Source organism: Brassica rapa, chromosome A07 (genome assembly GCF_000309985.2).
Source record: "Brassica rapa cultivar Chiifu-401-42 chromosome A07, CAAS_Brap_v3.01, whole genome shotgun sequence".
Taxonomy (NCBI): domain Eukaryota; kingdom Viridiplantae; phylum Streptophyta; class Magnoliopsida; order Brassicales; family Brassicaceae; genus Brassica; species Brassica rapa.
Genome location: NC_024801.2, coordinates 14,413,061 through 14,427,733, shown reverse-complemented (window position 1 = coordinate 14,427,733; position 14,673 = coordinate 14,413,061). Strand labels below are relative to the sequence as shown.

The following is a 14,673-nucleotide window of genomic DNA, read 5'->3' as shown; positions in this document are numbered from 1 at the left end:
AAAGATGACTAGGTATGAAAATTATACAGAGAAATTCTCTCAAATAAACTTCTTAAATTTTTTGTCAAAAAAAATAGATCTCAAAAACTAAAATGACCAAAATAGTATTTTTTATTTTAAAATTTTAATTTTAATTTTATTTTTTAGAATTTGAAATCCTATCCCGAGAACCCACTCCTCAATTATAAACCCTAAACTTTAAACCCTAAACCTCACCCCTTAATTCTAAGCCCTAATTGTCTAGATTAATTAACTTTATGGGTATAAGTATATATTTACTTCTTTTGATAAAACATTTAAGTCTATTTTGGTCATTTTTATTTTTAAGGTCTATATTTGTAACAAAAACTTTTTAGATTGGAATTTCTCTTATAAAAATATCAAAAATTATAATATTATTATAAATATAAAATTTAGATTTAGAAAGCTATAGTTTTAAATTTTTAAAAATTATAGAAAATATTTTTAAAAAAAAAATTTATAATATCAATTAAAATATAATAGATATATTTTCGTATTTTTATAGTTCCAATTTAAAATTTTTATTGAATATTTTTATTTATTTATTTATATTATTTAAAAGAAAAAAGAAATAAAATTATCCTCTCGCAACCGCTAGCTGAAACCAGCTTTTGAATTTATTATGAGGTTTATAGCGGTTTGAAACAGTTTAGAGCGGTTTGAGTGATTTTTGCAAAACACTGACAACCGCAAAAGTTGTGTTTGCAGATGGTAACGGAAAAACCAATCATACTCTAAATCTTAAGTGTAGATTAGTTAACCTTAGAATATAAATGTATATTTACTATTTAATAAAAATTTTCCTTAAAAGTTATTTTTGTAAAATAAACTAAAAAGAGATGTTATCCTTGAGAATTTCTCTTTATTATTTAATTTATTAATACTTTCTTGTTTCTCTCCCAAAATCTATCAAACATTGCAGGTTTGACCAACTTTCACAAAACTCCCACAACACCCCAACCACAAATATAAAACATGTTTTTACATGCTTTACTTTCTATGGTTTTATCAGGTCTTTGGAAGAACTTAATGCAAACTTTAACAAACTCATCAGATTACCAGACTCAATTGGATTTGAACTCACCAATCTAACTAAGCTCGATATATCAACTCAAACAAGCTCACTGGCCTCCCAGTCTCCATTACTCACCGAGAAAAAGTCGTGGGGATTTGGTAAATTGGTGAAGTATGGGACGTTCAATGGCGGATCAAGAAGCTGGAATAGGGAGGAGAGAGAAGGATTCATCATGCCTGAGTACCGCTCCATCCACAGTCTTGCTTCACCAAGGGTATTCAGGGATGTTCACCCCTCGCCGTCTCTTTTCTCCAAGGATCTATTTTAGCAGATAAAACTCACAACAACGCACATGTTCCAAACTGCTAAAAGCTATGCAACCTAATTTTGTCTATATCATTCTAATCATAGTATCATCAAATGTATAAAGAGTATCTCAATATGTTTCTTGTTTTTCATTACATACGCTTGCGGCTTGCACCTGGTCCTTGTTTCTGTGCACACCAAATTTTGTTCATGAATAAATGTGGTCAAAACTGTATTTATTCATTTTTTAGAATTTTTAAATAATATCCAGATGTGATGGCAATGGATTCAGAGCTGTCAAGAAAAGTTATGGGTTTTATAAAGTGATGTAAATTAGAATAGTTTTATATATAAAAAATGATAGTGATGCGTAACTTTGCATTAGAAGATCGATTACATATGAAAATATAACGGACTACTAATCTATTAGCGAGTAAAGGTTTTAGAAAAACCATCGTCAACTTAACTTTTTAGCTAGTTTTTAGTATATGGCACAAATTTGTTTTTGTAATAATTAGTTTTAGTAGTGACTTTATACATTTGTTTCGACATCAAATGAAATTATTTCCTTGTCGAAAACTATATAATAATATACACATATCATCAGTTTCATTGATCCTCTCCGCTTATGTCATAGTCAACAGTCTCAATCTCATTATGTTGGTTATCTTGAATTCTTCTATGCTGTTGATTTTTCTGCAAATGTAGAGAGTCTACTCATAGACGAACTCTGATGTTAAACGAGACCGCACCAGATCCCGACAACCGGAAAGATAGATTTTTATTGGCTTATTGGATGGATTCATAGGAAGCCAAGAAACTTAGATCATGCTCTTCACAAAAGGCCAAAGACATCACGTGTCTGTCTCTATCACATCCGCGTCAAGACTGCCACTAGCATGTTTGTGACTCCATTTGCCGTATCCAATTTTAATTAAACATCCTTTTGTAAGTGAGTTTACCAAAAAGCACAAGGATGATGTTTTTTCTTATACAGAATATTCGTTTTATATTACCTCAATTTGGTTTCATCCACTCTCAACTAGCTTAACGTTGTCATTAGCTATAGATGAAACTAATCTGCCCCCTTAATATATAATGCCGAAAAAGACATTAAAAACAGAGCTTTCATCTCTTTGGTAATAAACCCCCACAAAGCTTTCTTGCCTAAAACGTCACTATCAACTATAAAAAAAATTACCACCTTCATTATTCTCGTCCTCTGCTTTTCCAGTTTGCTTCTTTGTACATTTCTTCTGCCTTCTTACTCAACTCTTGCTTCAAGGTTCGTCTCTTTTCAGTTTTGAGGTAAGTTGTGGAGACGAAAGAGCCCAGAAGGAAGACATATATATATAATCATGAAGATGTCAAACGCAAGTGATGGCAACAGAGAAGTCAGGGAACCATTGGTGGACAAAGATATGGCTGAATCAAAACCGGAGCAGCCGTGGATGGTTTATCTTAGTACTTTCGTTGCAGTTTGTGGTTCTTTTGCTTTTGGTTCTTGTGTAAGTGAATTTACATATCCATGGAAAGTCATCACCTGCTTTGTTAGGCCATTGATTTTTTTTTTTATTAAATTGAAAATTAGGCAATTGATTTTGTTTCTAACAAAGAGTAACTCTGTGATATTGAAAATGGGTTTTGATGCAGGCTGGATACTCCTCACCTGCTCAGGCTGCAATTAGGAATGATCTTTCTCTGACTATAGCTGAGGTTATACATAAATCTTTTTTAAATGAATCATCCATTGACATTGAAGTTTTTCCTTAACCACTACCTCGGGTTCTGCAGTTTTCACTCTTTGGTTCTTTACTGACTTTTGGTGCAATGATTGGTGCTATCACAAGTGGGCCTATAGCTGATTTAATTGGAAGAAAAGGGGTCAGGCAAATTTTTTATTTTTTTTTAAGTTTCCATCTGAGATGGGCTTAGTGAGACTACTACTTACTACTTGTGGATTTTTTTTTTGTATTCAGGCGATGAGAGTTTCTTCTGCATTCTGTGTCGTCGGTTGGCTAGCAATCTTCTTTGCCAAGGTTCTAACTCAAGATCCTAAACCAAAATGAATACGCTGGTATTAAATAAATCTTTGCATAATGTATCTCTCTCTCTCTTTGTCCTAATCAAAGGGAGTAGTGGCTCTGGATCTTGGAAGACTGGCAACGGGTTATGGAATGGGAGCATTCTCCTATGTGGTGAGCTCATTGATTTAATTCAATATCTCATAATCTAACGTATACAAAGTAACACTCTATATATGAATGATTTATGTTGAATGGTAGGTACCAATCTTTATAGCAGAAATTGCACCTAAAACATTCCGAGGAGCTCTAACCACACTAAATCAGGTAAGTATCTCATTGTCTCCCTAATTTTGTGTTGGAGTATTCTGAAATGGATGCTTCCCTCGTGCCACAGATCCTGATCTGCACTGGAGTGTCAGTTTCCTTCATTATAGGCACAATGGTTACATGGAGAGTCTTAGCACTAATAGGTTAGGAATCTATGTACACTCTAAAGAGTAGTCCATTTTAAGTCGAAATAATTTATTTATCTGAAAATTATACCTTGGTTTCAGGACTCATCCCATGTGCTGTCTCCATTCTTGGCCTCTTCTGTATCCCTGAGTCTCCAAGATGGCTGGTAAGATCAGAATAAGCACCACCATGGAACCTCAAGTATCCTTTCTTGGTAATTTAATGGATGCTACATGTGCTTGTAGGCAAAGATGGGGCGTGATACAGAGTTTGAAGCTGCACTGAGGAAGCTCCGTGGGAAGAAAGCTAACATATCGGAAGAGGCAGCTGAGATTCAGGTTTTTTGAAACTTGCATTTGTTTTCTTGTGAATCAAGAAAACTTATCTCTCTTACCATTCCTTGACAGGATTATATCGAAACTCTGGAGAGGCTTCCGAAAGCCAAGGCGCTGGATTTGTTTCAGAGGAGATACATACGCTCTGTTTTTGTAACACCATAACCAACCCAAATCAATTTTTCATTTTTTTTTCTGTCACGTTGCATATGTGACCCAGTTTGCATGCTTTGTTGGAGCAGATAGCATTCGGGTTGATGGTGTTTCAGCAGTTTGGAGGAATCAACGGGATATGTTTCTACACAAGCTCTATATTTGAGCAAGCAGGTTCTTTAACATAGTCATAAATTAGAAACTATACCCCTTCACTTTTCTAATCTGCAGCTATCTTTGTGTGTCAGGTTTCCCCCCAAGACTTGGGATGATAATATATGCTGTTCTTCAGGTTCCACCTTATTTATGTAACGAGAACAAATCAATGTTATAGAATGATTATGGTCTTAGTTTCTCTATTGGTTTGTTCACAACCAGGTTGTGATCACTGCGCTTAATGCACCAATAGTTGACAAAGCTGGAAGAAAGCCATTGCTACTGGTAAAAAAAAAAAAGAGTTAGGCAGGACTAGGATTGTAACTAACTCGAAGGTGTTGTGGTGGTAGGTTTCTGCAACAGGGTTAGTGATAGGCTGTTTGATCACAGCGGTCTCATTCTATCTCAAGGCTCATGACATGGCACACAAAGCAGTCCCTGTCCTAGCTGTTGTTGGTATAATGGTAAGTAATTTTACTTTCAAGTGATTTCACCAACCCAAAATAGATTGTGAATATCAATATATTGGTGAGAGCAGGTGTACATAGCATCGTTTTCAGCTGGAATGGGAGCAATGCCGTGGGTTGTCATGTCTGAGGTAAATACAAATCACATTCGTAGCAAGAAAACTACTTGAGAAGGATCTTATCTTCCTACTTACCAAACAAGAACTTGCAGATATTTCCAATAAATATAAAAGGAGTAGCGGGAGGCATGGCTACGCTGGTGAACTGGTTTGGAGCATGGGCTGTGTCTTACACTTTTAACTTCCTCATGTCATGGAGCTCTTATGGTAAACTATATTATATCATTCACTTTTTGCCTGAAATTTCCCTCAGGTAATCCTTGAACAATGAAAAAACAAATGGTGCAGGAACTTTCATCATTTATGCGGTGATCAACGCCCTAGCCATTTTCTTTGTCATCGCCGTGGTGCCTGAAACCAAAGGGAAGACATTGGAGCAGATACAAGCTGTGGTCAATCCATAGTTCAACTCCTTGATATTAAATTCATATGGCACATTAAGTATCAATTTTGAATGCTTTTAAGACTCTTTTCTAAACTATGTCAATCATTAATTTCGTCTTAATGAACACTTCGGACTTCAAACGGATGCTCAAGTTTCACCAGCAAACTTAGACATGGACGTTCAGGTTGTTTGTGTGTTCAATCGAGTTCAATTCGGGTTCAATAGGGTTTTGATTCTTTCGGAGCATAAAATTTAGCCCTATAATTTGGTAGCATAATTAACAAAAATTGCAGTAACAAAAATTGCAATAACATAATTAAGAAATTGTTAAGAGAAGAGAAACATATTTGTTTTTCTTGGGGGTCAGACCATGTGACGTGCAAACCAACATATAAAAGAATCTTGAAAGAAAAAAAAGACTCTTGCACCTTGGATAGTGGATACATTCCAAGGGCCGGCACTGTTGCTATTCTACAGCTTTGGTAGGATACCATTTATAGAGTAGAAAAAACGGAATAATTGCTTCCGTTTTGAGGTTATTCACTCAACATGACACCATTATCAGAATTCAGAAAGGTGCTCAAAATGGTTAAAAACAAAACTATTGCGTTAAAAACATGTGGTAAAAAATGGGTAACTTCTTTTGTTCTGGTCCTTAGTATCTATGGTATGTTTCTTTTCAATATCTGTCCCCCTCCCTTTTTCATTCCTTTTTTTTTTTTTTGTAACACTCTTGTATCATTCCTTCTATTTATTTATTTTTGTCGGCCGTCACTCCTATTGTATTTTGTTTTCTTAGTTTTTCCTGTAACTTATTTTCTTTCATGTATTTGTATTTCTTCTTTATTTTAACTAGGTAAGGAACCCGTGCGATATCGCACGGAAACTCTTTTTATAAAAATAAAATATTATATTTTATAAAATATTTTTTTTATAAAAAATGTTTTTTTTTGTCAACCATAAAAAATGTTTACAATTGAGTTTTAGAAAATACATATGTTACAAAATTATTTTACATACAATTATTTAAACAATTATTAGTTCAGTCGATAACAAAACTTTTACTATTTTATATATTTATTTACTTGTTTTTAGAAAGAATATCAAGAAAAATGGATATCTTAATAAATATACGTTGACTTATATTGATATGAGTCTTCTCGTTTATAATATTGTCTTAAATGTTTGGGAGAGTTTTTATAAAACACCAACACTTATTAATTATTATATTAAACTAATGCAAATAAAAGTAACTAAGTTGACAAATTATGGGTTTACCTTTTTAATCACTAATGGTTTTTATTAGATTTTTAAATAACAATTTTAAAGTCAAGGTGGTACTAAGATAAAAAAAATACTCCCGAATGTTATCGGTTTCTGAACAATTTTCCAAGTTTAGTCTAAGATACAAGAATAACAAAAAGAATCCATGATTATATGTGTTTACTCAAAGATCATTTGATTAAAAAAAAAATCAAAGATCCTTGATGATCTTTTAACAATGATTATCTCACTTTTATAGTCTATTTGTGATTGTTGTGATTTGTCTATGCTGATAACTCTTTAAATAGAGGACTAATGGTTGTAATAGTTGGTTAACACCAAAAGTTGTAATGATTTATCATCAAAGACTATAATCACCAACAATTACAATGATTCTACAAAATATTGTTATCGTTCATATTATTAATTTATTTTTTATAATGAAAACACACACTCTTAAAACAATACATTTTAGAATATGAAACACACTTTCCTTAGATGTAAAAATATATTCTTATGACGAAAATCTAGCTTTTTTGAACAATGAATGAAAATATAGCCAAAAAACATGTTTTAGAATAAAACAAAAAATAATTTAAATTAGAAATATTATTCACCTTGTTCATTATAAAAATTTGAAAACATTATTTTCTCATGTTCACTATCACCATAACGTGCTTTGGCATATTATTAAATCGACCCACTCCATTGTATGTGACAAAACTGTTGGATTTAGTATTTTGAAGACCCGACATTTTCTGTAATCTAAGTGTTTCAAAACATTAAGATTACAAAGAAAGAAACCCAGTCTCTCACACATCACTCTCTTAAACTCTATTTGTTTGTTTTAATTTTGTTGTATTATTGAATATGCATATAATCTTATATTGATATTACATGTGTGATGAGAACTCCTCACATCATCACTTTACTTGGTCTTTTCTTCTTCCTTTCTCTAATACTCCAAAGCCATCAACAAACTATTGATGAAACTCACCATATTGGTAACAATGATCAACAAGCCAATAATGTGGCGGTGACTTCGCCCGAAGGCGGAGGAAGAGAGGTGTGGTAACATGATCGACAAGCCAATAATGTGGCGGTGACTTTGCCGGAAAGGAGAAGAAAATAGATATTTAACGTATGGTGGCCAATAACCACATGGAGGAAGGAGAAGATATATAGGTTCAATAATTAAGTTTCTAAGAAGTACCTGAAACATACGTTAACAATTTATGATAAAGAGATGAATGGTGAATATAAATGCAAATAAACGAAGAGATTGAACGTATAGCAGAAATCAGGAATCAGAAAAAAAAAATTGAGAAAAGAGAAACTGTAATCTGGTTACCAAATATATATAAACATAGGAAAAGATGCAAACCAGGAGTCACAAATCCATTAATTGACACAATGCTTCAGTAGCGTCTTGTTTTGTTTTTGTCAAAACAAAAGGTATGTTTAAACTCAACAATTAAATTAAAAGGTGTGTTAATCTCAACCATTCCCTGTTTTAAAAAGAATACTAGATTCTGACCCGCCCTTCGAAGGGCGGGTATATTTTTTTGTTATATATATATATATATATATATATATATATATATATATATATTTCTTTTTTTAAATAATTTTCATATTTGTCTTTTTCTTTGTAATCATATTTATGTATTTATTTGTAATCATATTTGTGTTTCCTTTGTAATCATATTCATCAAAATAAAATGTATTTTGTAAATTTTGACCCAATATAAATAAAATCCATGTTACCTTTGAAAGCGCGGGATTAACGTTTTGACAATAACCTTTTTATTTATCTAAATTTTTAATTATATATATAATTAATGGTTACATGAACTATTTTAGTCGGTATATTATATGGATTAAGATTTTAGGCGAGAGTTTTGACCCGCAGAAAACAAAATATTATTTTGATTTAAATATTTACAGAATTGTCATTTTCAGTTTTATTTCTCATTTTAACGTTTAGTTTTTATTTTATATCTATAAATAGAAGGGGATAATATATTTTATGTCATCAAATATAATCAAAGTTTAATCCTATTAAATATAATTTTCAATATTCATAACGTTTAGTTATTATCTATTAATTTTCACCTATATTGTTATTGTAAATTTAATTTGATATATTGTTTTACTAAATAACCTATGTTATTTTAAATAAATCTGAAATCTGTAAGAAGGATCAAACAATTTGTATTACTATATTTGTATCAAAGTAGGATAATATATTTATTTAAGTCATCTCACTTAAATTTAGTTTATGAAAGAAGTACATTTATACAATTTATGAAAAGGTACTTCACTGCTGACATAACGCTACGGTAGCGTCGTCTTTTGTTTTGTCAAAACAAATGGCCAACTTCTACTCTATTAAAATAGAGTCTTATTTTTTATCTACCATACACAAGTGTATGTTAGACCATTCATTATAAATTTAACTAAACATCCTAAAATTACTCATATGTAATATTCTTCTAACAAATAAATATACATCTAAACAATAACATTTCTAAGAAAATATAAAAATATTGTCATTAGGTAATTATCATTTGATTGTTTATTATATTTAATATAGATCATATTTTATATATTTCAGTGACTAATTTTGAAATTAAATAGTATAGCCTAATTCATTTTAAATTATCAAATTAAATTTTTATATAAAACAACATAAATAATATTTTATTGTTTGTAACATTTTATGTTTGATATTTTAGTAAAAATAAAAACATTAAACTGAAATATAATAAATTAAATAAAATAATATTAAAAAAAAATAATTTATTCGCATAAAAACATTTCGAGAATAAAAATGTCTAAACAAAGAAGCTAATAATTTATTTTATTAATTCATATAAAACTAATGTTTAAAATTAAACTATTAATATTGATGTTGTATTTTAAATAAATAAACAAAAACACTTCATTAATATATGATTTGTACAATATCATCAAATAAATTTCAACAAATAAAAAATTTTAAAATAAAAATTATATACATAAAATTAATATTAAATATATTTCTTTATAACATATTTTATATTTTAAAAGTTAATTTAAATATATAAATATATCCGCACAGATGTGCGGGTTAATATCTAGTTTGGATTAAAAGGTGTGCTCATCTTAACCATGCTATCTAAAATGAAAACATACATTCTTTAGATGTTAAAGTACATTCTTATAATGAAAAAGACATATGTAAACATTTTTACATAACATTTTCTAATAGTTGCATGTTGAAAAAATAATATCAATATCAGTTTTTTTTTGTAAAAAGACACAACTTTTCAACATTAAATGAGACATAATTCTTAAAACTAATCTATATATAATAGCATGATATTAGGAGTTTTCTCTTAAGACAAATGTTGTAGTATAAAAGATTGTCGAACCAGTTCTGAGGGATATCAAAGCACTGAGAATGCAAGTACTCACTTAATCTAAATGCAACCAATGATTTAGATGGGTTCTAAATTACTACTTATACTAGAAAGCAATAACAGAATGATACTTTCTTGACTAAGGGAAAAGAGAACTCATGGGCATAAGGATTAGACCTTGGGTGATCAAGTATCAAACTAAGGATGGCAAATGATCAATCAAACTATCAACCTTAAGCCTAGTCACAATTTTAAGCAAGCTCTATGTCTAGATGAATGCTCATTTGCTAACATATCTCAAACATCAAATGTCTTTGGTTGAATAATATGAAATCAATCATTACTAACAAGTCTATTAGCTATCTTAGCATCTTTAACAACAAATATCTTTGGCAAAGTATACTAAAAGCCTAGGAGAGTTGTCTCAGGCATTTCATCAAACACCTTTTGGGTGGAAAATGTCTATTGATCAACTTTTGAGTGGCCAACTCAGAAGATGCATTATGAATACTCTACTAGCAAGGAACAAGAATGATCTACACTAAAACATCCTAGAACTAACCTAATCACCCTTAATCTCCCTAACCCATGAATTCAAAAGGTGATTACTCACTAATCTTCATGATTCCTCTTAAATCCATATTGGATTTCAGATTAATCATGTAGAGAAATAGATAAGAAATCAACAATAACACAAGAACATAACAATCGAAATCCAAGAGATGAACTTTTCAAGAGAGTTTTTGTGTATTTCTCAATAGATCAAAAGATAATCTGCCCTGGTGGCTACAAAAGATGTTTAAAACATAGGTTTTAGAAATGTAAAACGTGCATAATGAAATGAACAAAAGGCCCTTAAGTAAAATAGAAATCGAGCAGATAATAGACGCGGAGCGACCTCGGCATGTCGCTCCGGCCTTCGGGAGCGACCTCAGTGGGTCACTCTGAGAGATCGCTCCAGGCTTCGCTTCGTGTCATCTCGCCATAGAGATGCGAGCGACCTCGGGGTGTCGCTTTGGGAGGTCGCTCTGAGAGGGGTGTGAGATGCGAGCGACCTCTGGGCGTCGCTCTGGGCAAGTCGCTCTGGGGGGTGCTTTGGAGCGACCTCATGACGTCGCTGCGGAACCTCGCTCCCATGCTCTGCTCGTCCAATGATCACCTATTTCACGTCCTTTAAGCTCCAAATGCATCCAAATGTCCCCAAGAACTCCATGTGGCACTCCAACACCTAATAAGGACAATGAATGCAAAATGCAACCTAGACATGGCTAAATCCTAATCTGTATGATGAAAATACTCATGGATGAATGGATAAAACAATGCAAATATGCAAGATATCATAGCACAATATATAATAGCAAATCTATTTTTTGTTTTCACTGACATCATCATTTTTATAAGAAAATAAAAGTAAAATCGTATGGTTAATACTGTTGCGGTTATATAGTCTGATGAACACAATTTTAGTATCACTTAGACGTCTGATGTGATCAAAAATCGTTTCCTTTTTCTTAAATCGTCACTTCCGAAAACACAACCTTTCGAAATAGAATCTTTTATTTTATATATCGTTTCTTTATCCAAAACATCTTCATTCTTCTTATTTCCATTCAGTTTTATGGATTTTTGGATTTTTTTCACTATAGAATAAACCCTTATCTGATTTCATCACCACTAAACTTAATTGAGTACTTGTTTCTAAGCCGCTGATCTCAATGTCAACTTTCCAGTGCTCTTGATTTCCATCTCTTCTTTATCTTCATCTCTTCCTCTTTGATGATTTCCACTCTCTTTTTCTGTCTCCCCAACACAATGATTAATTAATCTACTTTTTGTGTGGAGTTATCATCCAGAGATGCCGTTAGATAGAGATGCCATTAACTGATTGCCAGATTGTAGCTATGCTTTGTAAAATGAGAGTAAATAGATTGTAGATTTTCTGTCCGTTTCTTATTACTCTAATAATTGCACAAACACACAGTGGTTCAAATGTCCATTTCGTTTCCAGTTTTAGTCGGACAAAAAGAGGAGATACATTGAGCGATGCGTTTACATCTAACCGAACAGTTACGGTATATCGATCGCCTTTGGGAATAGATTCAATCGGTTAAGTTCCTTTTTCTTTTTCGATAATGTATTATCGACACATGTGAGAAAATCGGTGAGAGTGATATTCAAATAGGTAGGAGAATTTTGTCCTGGTGTAGTGACTACCTTCTCAAATTTTCGGTAAGTCGTTTGTTTTATCATCAAAATTTGACCAGTTTGTATGATTATAACCTTATAGGCATGGGAGATTTTTTGTATTCATCTGTAATCAACATAATAAAAAGGCTAGGTTCTCTCCAGCAGGTGACACATCAGCATTTTTAAGCTCTGTGGAGAGGACATGTCATTAAATGAAAAAACTCAGCTAACCAATCAAAACATTTGTATCTCCACAATCGGAAATCAACACAATCAGATCGGGAGAAGTTCTCTCTCTTCCTCTTTCGATTTAATCACTGTCTCTCTTTCTCTTTTGCTTTGAAATCGAACGAGGATGGAGAAGAAGACAGCGAAGAATACAGGTGCTGAAGAACTTCAGACCCAATCACCACGCTCTTCTCCACCTTCTCTTCACCACTCTCCTACGGATTCTCTTCACCACTCTCTTCTCCGGCTTCTCTTCACCACTCTCTTCTCTGGCTTCTCTTCTCCATTTAGCTGCCGTCAATGTCAACTTAGAGAGATAGAGCTCAGCCATGTTTCTCCTCCTTCCCTGTTGATCTCTCTTCCTCCATGTCACCTCTATATTGTATTAGCGTGGAGATTCATTAGCATCACCAGCCACCTCTCCTCATCTCACCGGAGCTATTGTCTCTCCCCGGGGAAGCCATTTTTGTTGTGATCCTTATCATTGTGGGATCGTGACCAAAATGAAATGAGAATTGAAACCGGAGCCGTCACGTTCCATCAGGACCAGCCACCAATCCGAGCCCCATTAACCATCCATCACGGGAGAGCCGCCGTCGTGATGTCACCACCTTTGCTTATGGGTTTTGGTTATGTCTTTGAGATTTTAATAAAATTGTTATCAGATTAAGAGGGAGATTTCGACCATGAAACTCGTTCGTCATCCTTGTGTTGTTCGTCTTTACGAGGTAAAGTTTTGTTCTTTCCTCTACTTTATACTGAAAAGATTATATCTATCTTCATATAGAAGTTGATTCATTGCTGTTTAGGTTTCTAGCAGGTCGCACAAATATTTACATTCTCTTGGAGTATAATACATGTGGTGAACTGTTTATAGAATTGTGAATTATCTAGCTCTCGACTCAACTATTTCAGGTGATGATAATCTTTGGAAGACATTGGTTATCCACTTGTTACATGTTATAGGTTCGTAATGAACATATTAGTGAAGCAAAAACTAGGAAGTACTTACACTAGCTTACCAAAGGAGTTGATAGTAAAGGGGTCTACCACAGAGATCTAAAGGTGGTTTCTCTTGCTGACAATCAACAATCTTTTCAAACAAAATCTGGTTTTGGTTATTTTTGTAGCCTGGAAAACTTCTGCTAGATTCTCAAGGAAATCTCAAGATATCTGATTATGGGCTCAGTGCATTACCAGAACGAGTAATGGTGGTTTCAGTTTATTGTTTTACTTTCATATTGAATTTTTATCAACTAATCATCTTACTTGTATCTTAAGGGAGTTACCATTTTAAAGACAACTTGTGGAACTCCAAATTATGTTGCCTTTTAAGTAAGTCAAATATCACAATGTTTTGAAATATATTAATGTTATATATATAGTAGCTCATATTATCTTCTCTGTTTTGGTTTAGGTATTGAGTCATAAGGGTTACAATGGTGTCGTGGCAGATGTATGGTCATGTGGGGTCATCCTTTATGTTCTGAGTCATAACTCATAAGAATTACAACTGAGCCTTGTGATGAGAACGACTCATGTTCCATTATCTTATACTAGATTCTTTCTCTGCGCTACGCGCGGATAATATATTTAAATTTGTTATATTTATCATTTTTATTTGTATGTGAATTTTTATATTAAATTATATATAACTAATTTTTAAATTTCATTTTTTTCTATATTTTTAGTTCGAAGTAAGTATTTCTATTATATGTAATACAATTAACTAATAAAATATGAAGAATCAAGTCCGAGATTTTAGAGTTATGTAAAAAAAATATTTATGTATAGAACATAAATTATCTTATTTTAAAAGATCGGAATCTCATATCGAATAAATTCACGAAAAGAAAAAGTACTCCAATAACTTACTTAAAATATAAAACCCCCTTTTCAAAATAAGCGTACGTAATAATATTTTTTTACGTGTAATAGTTGAAAACTAACAATTAGATATCGATCTAGAATATTATTTTAATATATCTAATGGTAAAATATTAATTGTAATAAAAAATTTTGAATTTTGTAATATTACATGAATTATAAGTCTTTAAAATCTAAAACCTATTTTATTAACATAATATATTTTTTATTTATTTTTTATTTTGACGTTACCAAAATTGCTTTAGTTATATTTGTATATTATTTTTT

The 14,673-nt window shown here is 32.1% G+C and overlaps 1 protein-coding gene and 1 long non-coding RNA gene across 4 annotated transcripts; both read left to right on the top strand.

Annotated features, from left to right (window-relative positions):
- Positions 1-2,385: 2,385 nt before the first annotated feature.
- LOC103829488 (sugar transporter ERD6-like 7) lies at positions 2,386-5,581 on the top strand. Its single transcript, XM_009105145.3, has 17 exons — positions 2,386-2,850; positions 2,996-3,058; positions 3,137-3,226; positions 3,322-3,381; positions 3,475-3,540; positions 3,628-3,693; positions 3,764-3,839; positions 3,924-3,988; positions 4,068-4,160; positions 4,230-4,310; positions 4,400-4,484; positions 4,559-4,602; positions 4,689-4,751; positions 4,817-4,930; positions 5,005-5,064; positions 5,145-5,259; positions 5,341-5,581. The coding sequence occupies exons 1-17, from the start codon at positions 2,701-2,703 to the stop codon at positions 5,454-5,456; spliced, it is 1,407 nt and encodes a 468-aa protein (XP_009103393.1). The 5' UTR covers positions 2,386-2,700; the 3' UTR covers positions 5,457-5,581.
- Positions 5,582-11,407: 5,826 nt separating this feature from the next.
- LOC103829487 lies at positions 11,408-14,191 on the top strand. Of its 3 annotated transcripts, none has more exons than XR_001955179.2 (3): positions 11,408-13,724; positions 13,801-13,854; positions 13,937-14,191. It is a non-coding gene; the product is annotated as an uncharacterized LOC103829487 (long non-coding RNA). The 3 variants fall into 3 exon arrangements; XR_001955178.2 differs by having other exon boundaries at positions 11,455-13,247; positions 13,340-13,854; XR_625563.3 differs by having other exon boundaries at positions 11,438-13,854.
- Positions 14,192-14,673: the final 482 nt, after the last annotated feature.